This window comes from Rhincodon typus, chromosome 5 (assembly GCF_021869965.1).
Source record: "Rhincodon typus isolate 14 chromosome 5, sRhiTyp1.1, whole genome shotgun sequence".
NCBI classification, from domain to species: domain Eukaryota; kingdom Metazoa; phylum Chordata; class Chondrichthyes; order Orectolobiformes; family Rhincodontidae; genus Rhincodon; species Rhincodon typus.
Window position 1 is genome coordinate 107,732,937 of NC_063336.1, and position 8,942 is coordinate 107,741,878.

Consider the following 8,942-nt stretch of genomic DNA (forward strand, 5'->3'; position numbering starts at 1 on the left):
GCTCCTCTGATGCTGCCTGGCCTGCTGTGTTCCTCCAGCTGCACACTGTAATTTCATAATCTTGTACATCTCCAGCATATTTCCCTTCAGTCTCCTCTGCTGCAAGTAAAACAACACAAGCTTCTCCGATCTACCTTGTAATTTTCACTGCCTCGACATTCAGCTGTTCCAATGCACTCCTCACCTCCTTCTCATCTTCATAAATTTGAACACATTGGTAACTGTGGTGTATTCCAAACTCTCAAGTTCTATTTACTCATTCCTTACCCATAACTCACTAAACTGTGGTGCCCAAATACTTTGATTTTAAGATTCTCATCTTAGTTGTGTTAAAAATGCAATTGGAATTTCCATCTGAAATCATTATCAGCCCTGTTGGCCATATCCTGTCCCCCTGTATAATTTCCTTGAGCCCTTCAATGGTCCAAGAACTGTGAGCCCCTCTAGTTGCAGGCTGTTGCGCATCCCTCTTATCCTTCATTCCATCAATGGCACTTTAAGTTGTTCTGTCGCTAAGCTCGAGAAATCTATTTCTAAGTCTATCCACTTTACATTTTAAGATGTGTAGTTTAACCTATCCTATTGACCAATCTTTTATCCATCCATTTTTAGATTTGTTTAACTTACTCTACTCCTGAAACACCTTTAAATACACATTGTTATGCAAGATATAGATAACAGGATAGGTTAAATAACATCATCTTGGTCTCACATTTTGATATTCTTCTTTGCTTTTTTTTTGCATTAGTCTGTTAGAACATGATAGTTGGTTGAATGCTAAGTTCAGAACAGTTACTGAAGTGGATCCAAGTCCATTGGGAGCAATACTGCACAGCAATGATGAAGTTCAAACTCACCCTTTCTGGTGACGTTTCAATTAATCAGTCCGGTCCACTTAAAATAAGCTAAACACAGAATTTCTTAACGTGTACTGGTTGTTTCAGTTCACTGGGAAATGTCTTCAACTGTGTGAATGATTAATTAAGAATCACATATTATTGAGGTTTTAATTATGTGTACTGTTGAATATGTTGTCTGGAGAATCAAAAGAGTAGATGGAGAAAAGGAACTTATGTAGTTTGTTTTATAGCATGTGTAAGTGGATTAGAAGTTGTGAGATTTATAAACTTTTGATGTGGGCTCAGGCATCTTCATATTTCCTACCCTGAAAATCTCAGACCTGATAGCTGAATGGATAAGCCCTGAAATTTCACTGTAATTTTTCTTGTATTCCACAGTAACTTCGCTGTCAGAGTTATAGAGTCGTACAGCATGGAAACAGACCCTTCGGTCCAACTAGTCCATGCTGACCATGTTCCCAAACTAAACTAGTTCCACTTGTCTGTGCTTGGCCCATATCCCTCCAAACCTTTCCTATTCATGTACTTGTCCAAATGTCTTTTAAATGTTGTAAATGTACCTGCATCCACCACTTCCTCTGGCAGTTCATTTCACACACAAACAACTTCGTTCAAAAAAAAAGTTGCCCCTCAAATCCTTTTTAAAACTTTCTCCTCTCGCCTTAAAAATATGCCCCCTGCTTTTAAACTCATCTTATCCATGCCCCTCATGATTTTATAAAGCTTTATAAAGTCACCTCTCAATATCCTGATCTCCAGTGGAGAAAGGCTGCATAGGCTTGGACCTATCTTTATAGCTTAAACACTCCATTCCTGACAAAATCCTGGTAAATCTTTTCTGAACCCTGTCCAATTTAAAAATACCCTTCCCAAAGCAGGGCAACCAGAACTGGAAACCTTGCAGACTCCTTCAGTGAAACTGTGTAAATATTCACTTATATTTTTTAAAATTTCAAGTTCTGCTACTGTGTAGCGAAGTCACAGTTCGAGATTGAGGAACACAGTCATGGAATTTCAAAACCTTAACTTCCTGAATTACTGTATCTCAATTCTCAAAGGAAAAAATAGCTATCCATTTCAATTTTAACAACTTGCAGGTAGCTTTATTTATCTGTTGATTAAATATATCTTGGTCATTAGGTTTTCTTTCAAAGAGACTACTTGCATGATTTTCTAGATGACTGCATAATTTAAAATGCTAATCTGTCCATATTTATAAATTATTCGTTTTTTTTCATAGAACCTTAGAGGAAAATGTGTACAAAATATCTCTGTCTTTGGCACATCGTTACAATATCCCACTCTGGGAAGTTTACATGACACATCTGGAATTCCTTTTCACTGATAGTGGGTAAGTATCCTAGTTAATGGGTCATTGTACAAACATGAGCATGAATATTATCATTTTTACATCATTGTTCTGTATACTTCTCGGTGCTGACTTTTCATTCTTACTGTAACATACAGCAGCAATTGAAAACAATCAATCTGTTTTTGGTAATATAGTTCAAGAGAGGGATTCTATGAAAAAGACAATATACTCATTTTAATCCTGGATTTGAGAGATATGCAGATACATTGTAATAGAGAGGAGCAAGTTCTGTCAAAGATATTGTTTTAAAATTAATTTCACAGTTGCTGAGGGGATATAAACAATGTAGGGCATATTATATGTTATTGTAAATCAGAGACTGTTTTTAGTGATAGCGTACCATGTTTTTGTTTCAACTAAGCCAAAAATATTCATTACTGAAACCTTTTTGACACATTACGTTTCCTAGACATTGCAGCGAATCTCCTTCTTAAAATTTTCCCGTTTTAATCAAGCTCATTTTGCTTTAACAGAGGTGCAGAATTTATATAATCTTTCTAGATTCTAATATCATCCTGTTTTCAGAAGTCTAGAGATGGACAAAAAGTTCTGAACAAGAACATCAGGACAATATGTTAAGCAGCAAAGGATATATTTTAAAACCTAAAGCTAGTTATCACCCTTGTTCGGATGGTTCTTTCTTCCCACCCAACCTTGAGTGGCACAGACAACTTTGTAGCGCTTTACCTGAACACTGTCCAGAGATCTTCCCTAAATCCATTCTTTTTATCCCCTGTAGCTGCGTTCTGATATTGATGTCATGTTTTGATCTTGTTATTTCTTCTTTCAATACATCAACTCATAATCACAGCCCACACAGATTATCATTTACATACAAGCAGCCCATTGTTAACTTCTTGTTGGATGACTATTTGTCAGACCGATGACCCCAACATTCATTTAATTAGAACACTAAAGTCAATTGATACATTTCAAAGCATATCCTTTGATTACAGCTGGTAAAATTGTTTGAACATCTGTCTTACGTTTTCCCTATTCACATTATTAATTCACACCATCAGCCTGTTACAATATGACTCCAATCTAACTCAAATCGCACAGGCAATATCTTCTCACATATCTAAACTTCACCCTTCATCTACCAGGAATGTTCAATCTATGCAAAATATATGTAAAAACAAACGCGCAACATAAAATTATAAAAATTCAAAGACTTTTAAAAATTCACCTGTCTACCTTGTCTCGGTAAAGTAATATTCCATAATTATGAGTTAATCAAAGGACAGAAATTACCATTGAGTTTATTTCCATTACGTAGTGAAAATGTATTCAAAGTCATTGGATTAAGAAATGGAGTTTACAGTTATGGAGCATGAACGTTACAAAAAAGAATTTCAAGTAAGCCTGATGATTAAGAGTCTCTGAGCCATGCAGATGACAAAGGTCATCACTTTGCTTTTTGTTCTCTGCTGTGAGAAAATCTCATCCCAGGCAACAGTAAGATTGCAATGCTTGACCATAGATTTCTGGACAGACTTCCTGATCTTGATGCTATGTTGAGCAAAAAAAGAGCTTGCTTATGATGTTTATGGGCTGTCACTGCCATATTTCACATTAGAACTAAGACCAGTTGGTTGATGTACCGGGGGGACTAATGCTCATGAAACCAAACAATGGGGTACTGTCTCCAGTAAAGGGAGGAGGAGGAGAAACAGGAATTTCTACGATTGGGGGAATCTATGTTAGATTTTCAAAAAGATTTGTTCAATGCAGAAAGAATAAATTTGACTTAGATCTGCTTATATAAATAATTCTACGCGTGGATTTTTTTAGAAAGACACAATGCTCAAAAATCTTAGCGCAGTCAAAGAAAGATTGCCTTCAGGTGTGAGGCAGAAAAAAAATCAAATGCAGTGTTATTTATTCATTAGAGTGAGTTGGGTGATGTTCTAAGTTTCTGTAAATATACCTCGTGATTCTAAAGAGAATATAATTTGCTGATTGGTTCTACAGTCTTGTGTATTTTATCTGTTTCCAGAGACACTGATTTTTAAAAAAAGGCAGTCATCATATTTTCAGGAATGTTTGTATCTTTTGAATCTCCTTAAGGCACCATTGTTAAAAGACATTCATCTTTGTGACTTATATTAGCAGCTGTTTTCTTTAGTTGTTTTGAACTTACATTTTGCTAATTGAATAATCTCTTTACCCTTTCCAATTCAATGTCTCCTTGTGTAGTTGCAAGTGTGTCTTTGTTGCGCAGTATTCACCCATCTCACCCTATACTGAGAGTGTTGAAATGATCTGCGCTTGTGGTTTAACTTTACAACAGTATTATTGCTGTCCTTACAAAATCAGACCCCTCAAACAGAGGAGTGGGGAAAATACAATACCATTATTTACCATTATTTAAAGCCATGAAAGCGTTAAATCTTAATATGGTTACAGTCAGTTGGTGAGAACAAGGCGTGAGATTTGTTTTAAAACTTGTAATCTGTTCATAACACCAATTACATAGCACGACTTTTTTTTGACAAGTTTAAGCATTTCTATAAGGCTTCAAAGATGATGAGCAAAGGCTAAAAACTGTCCTAAGGAAGTCCTAAAGAAGTGAGTTTCCAGCTTTTAATACTGACAGATAGACTTTCCTTCAGGCCAGAGGAAGATTTGGCTTTGGAAATAATCAGTCCAAACAGGTTGGGAGTGGGAATGTTGCTTGTATTTCACAGAAGTTTTTCATTGGCCATGCATTTATAATTTTGCTAATTAAATTTAAAGCTGTAATATAATATAAATTAACTTGGTTAGGAATTTTATATAATTATGCATAGAGATTGCAACACAGAAACAGACCCTTTGGACCAACTTGCCCACGCCGACCAAGTTTCCCAAACTACACTAATCCCATTTGCCTGCATTTGGCCCATCGCCCTCTAATCCTTTCCTATTCATGTTCCTGTCTAAATGTCTTCTAAATATTGTAACTGTACCTGCATCTACCTCTTCCTTTGGCAATTCATCCCACATACAAACCACCCTCTGTGTGAAAAAGTTACCCCACAGGTCCCTTTCAAATCTTTCTCCTCTCACTTTAAAATTATGCCCTCTAGATTTGAACTCACATACCCTAAGAAAGGACCTTTGCTATTCACCATATCTGTGCCCCTCATGATTTTATGAACCTCATAAGATCACCCCCCAACCTCCTATGTTCCAGTAAATAAAAGTCCCAGCCTCTCCTTATAACCCAAGCCCTCCAGTCCAGTAACATGCTTGTAAATCTTTTCTGCACCCTCTCCAATTTAGTAACATCCTTCCTATGCAGGGTGACCAGTACTGTGCTCAATACTCCAAAAATAGCTTCACCAACAACCTGTACAATGTCAACATGACGTCCCAACTCTTATTATACTCAATGGTCTGAGCAATGAAAGCAAGCGTGAAGATGAAAAGGAATACTAAGTTACCTAATTTTCAGAATGAGTTGCTTTTAGTACTGACAACAGCAATAGTGAAATACTGCAATAAATATAAAAGTGCTGGAGAAACTCAGCAGGAGTGGCACCGTCTGTGGAGACAGAAAAAAAGTTAATGTTTCAAGTCCAGTATGACTTTTCTTCAGAACCCTTCCAACAAATGCTGCCGGACCTGCTGAGTTTCTCAAGCACTTATTGTTTTTAATTCAGATTTCCAGCACCTGCAGGATTTTGCTTTTATTTGAGTGAGAAGCTCTTGTACATCTTTGGACAAACTCCTATGTTTGTCAAGTACTTGGGTGATACAAAACATATGAAGCTCAATCACTGGAACTGTTTCAGAATTTCAAACATATATGACTTTTCTTTTAAATTTCAGGCTGTCAACGACAGAAATTGAAAACAGAGTCCGAAATCTTGATCTTTTTGATGTCCTGAAAACCGACCAAGAAGCTTTTCATGAGCACATGACAAAATACGTTTATCCTGGCATTGATGGTGTGGATCATGTCCGATTGCTTTATTATTATACTCTGCTGGAAAACTGCGGCTGTGCTGAATTTGTGAAAAAACCCATCAAACCAGACACTAACATAAAACTTCTAAAAAAGCTCAAGGTCATTACACCAGGTATGATGGTCAATAGTTTAAAGGCTAATTCTTTTTATAAGACTTGCGTACTTCAACTGCATTAATAATAATAATATAGTTGCAAGATTTTTTTTGCCAAACTCTAAACGGTGCATTCCATCTCACAAGACAACAATTTGTGCCGTGATGCTCAAGTTTGTGTTGGCCATTGCCTCGTGGTGCTCAGGAACCCCTCACTTGTTTGTGCACTCTGTCACATTTGCTGCAGATGAAGACTGTGGACTGAGAACGTGTACAATTCCCGAGCCTTTTTCTTTCTCTTGGCTTGCTTCTCCGCCAGCTCAGCTTTTTTTTTTTGCTGCTCACCTCTTCTAAAGCCCTTCCGGTCAGCTTCCAGATCTTAAGGCTGTCAGTGACTATCTCGTAGATGTCAGTGTCACCGTCCGTTATCTTAACACCTCTCTCTTAGATGTCCTTGTAGCAGACGTGTGAAAGCCCAGGGGTTTGTGCGTTAGTGGCTTGTTTGCAGCACAGAAGGTTTATGGATGTAATTTACCTGAGGAACATGGACAAGCCAGTTGTTTTGTTCGCTTGCTTAGTGCGATGGATTCTATCCACTTACTGAGAAGAGACTGTGAACTCCAAGCACTAATTGATTGTGTCAGCACTTCAGAATTCAGGGGTTTCCGACTTGAGTTGGGCCAGTGGCTAACCAGTGAGACATGACGGACTCATTAGAAAATCGACTGTCCTATCCAGGACAGAAACCTCGGCAAAATGTATAAAGTGTTTGGACTGTCCAAACGTCAGAATCACACACTAAACTCCCCAGTTGAATCCAGAACAATGCAGAGCATGATGTTGCACTGTTTGGTTGTAGGTGTCTCTGGAAAGATGAGATATTTAGACATCAATCTACCTTTGGGCTACGCTCAAGGTTTACTCGTTTAACCTTCAGTTCTCCCAAGGTATCTATAAGGAAGTAGAGCTATTCACCCCTAATTAAGAGTTAATTTCATGAATGTCAGGATGTGTCACTTGTCAATATATATGCATATTACATGGAATGCCAGGGATGGGACACCCTCCTTGAGTTCCTCTGAAGCCTTAGCCTTAAACTGTGAAGAATCCAGGTTCCACCTGTCATGACAGAGAGGCATAGCTCAATGAGATGGTGATGGGATTATTAAAATTTCGTTACGGCAGCAGATGCCAAATTGGGAAGACAATATAAATAAAACAAGCAAGCATAATTCATGACAGTAATGGGCTGGACATTCAAAAAAACAAAATAGAGTGTAAATAGAGGATTATGCAGTAATAATTTTGGCATATAAATAATTACAGGAAGTATACAATATAATTCTGAAAAATTTTATTTGGTCAACGTATGGTGGATTGTTACATTCCAAAAGGATGTGGAACATGGATTTTTAGAGATTTCGAATCTTATGTAAGGTTGCTGCTGGTAGAATTTTTTTGTGCATTTCAAATTCAACTGTTATCAATCGGGTGGTAAGTGTATAATCTATTTTGCATTAAGCAAATTCAGATATCATCTAACCTTCTACTTTTATTTCTGCAGCATATTTTAGCCCATATTTAAGTTTGTTCTTCCCCACTGGATTTCACTTTACCTATCTCTGTCATGCCCTCCATCCCAGTCCAGTCACATACTTAATGTTGTATTTATTAAAATAAAGAAATACTCTTTCAGGTAGTTTACGTTAATGGCTGAACAGTACTTTAAACAGATTAAAACTAACAATACGAATCACCACGTTACAAAATAATTGGTGGAATGAAGTTGGGCGTTAGAAGATAGTTCATTGGCATTTCTACCTGGCTGTAAGGCACATGATTACTTCACGGAGACAAACTTTGAGGGGCTAACAGGCCTTAGAAAACCGTTGTGGTGACAGCCTAAAGACTTTTCTTAAGAAATCCCTAAACACCTCAGACAAGATCAGTCTGCAATAGTCTGAAAGAGAGCTACAGGGAAGGATACAGGTGGCTAGTCCCTCACTTTAACCATCGAAAATGTTGACCTTCTTGGTCACCACACCAAAATGTGGGTGGGAACTTGCACTCAAATTGAAGAGTCTGCATTTGTGAGGATTTAAACAAACTGGAAGATTCAGCCAACTTTAGGTAAAAAGAGTGAGATCTCTAGAGTAACCCTCACTATAAGAATCAGTTTGGGAATTAAGTGTTACCACCTAGAAAGATATAAAACAAGCCTTTGAGAACTGAGAACTGCTTTGTACTAGTTTCTGGAGATTGAAATGCCCACAGAAGAGATCAATTCAACTGTGGAGGGAGATTTCTGTCAGTTTTAAGGTAAAAGTTAAATAGGAATTTTTTTTTTCTGGCATTTAGATTGTAAGTTTCCAACTGAGAATTAGATAGTATTATGTTTGGTTTGTTCATTACAGTAGAAGTCTTAAAAATTTGAAATCTTGTTATTTGATCTGTTTAGTCAATGAATGGGAATTGAAATATTTTTCTAAAAGTTATTGGTCTCAATTGTATCTCACGTCAATTATAACTTTTCTTTTGTTACTTTGGTCACTTAAAACAATCGATCAATTCAAAATTTGATGTTGCAGGTAATTTGTTGCTAATTGTAGTTACACTTGCGCACTGACTTTATTTTCTTTTTTTCTGTATTAGACCTTAATT

General features: G+C 37.0%; 2 protein-coding genes across 2 annotated transcripts in view; one reads left to right on the forward strand and one right to left on the reverse strand.

Moving 5' to 3' along the window:
* LOC109932522 (NBAS subunit of NRZ tethering complex-like) overlaps window positions 1–6,986 on the forward strand; it is a 53,578-nt gene extending 46,592 nt beyond the window's left edge. Inside the window, exons 12-14 of the mRNA XM_048597114.1 lie at window positions 2,101–2,211; window positions 6,049–6,299; window positions 6,790–6,986. Coding sequence (XP_048453071.1) covers window positions 2,101–2,211; window positions 6,049–6,299; window positions 6,790–6,986 — 559 coding nt within the window. The remainder of the gene's footprint in view (window positions 1–2,100; window positions 2,212–6,048; window positions 6,300–6,789) is intronic.
* LOC125483068 (NBAS subunit of NRZ tethering complex-like) overlaps window positions 1–8,942 on the reverse strand; it is a 97,198-nt gene that overhangs the window by 87,016 nt on the left and 1,240 nt on the right. The window lies entirely within an intron of this gene.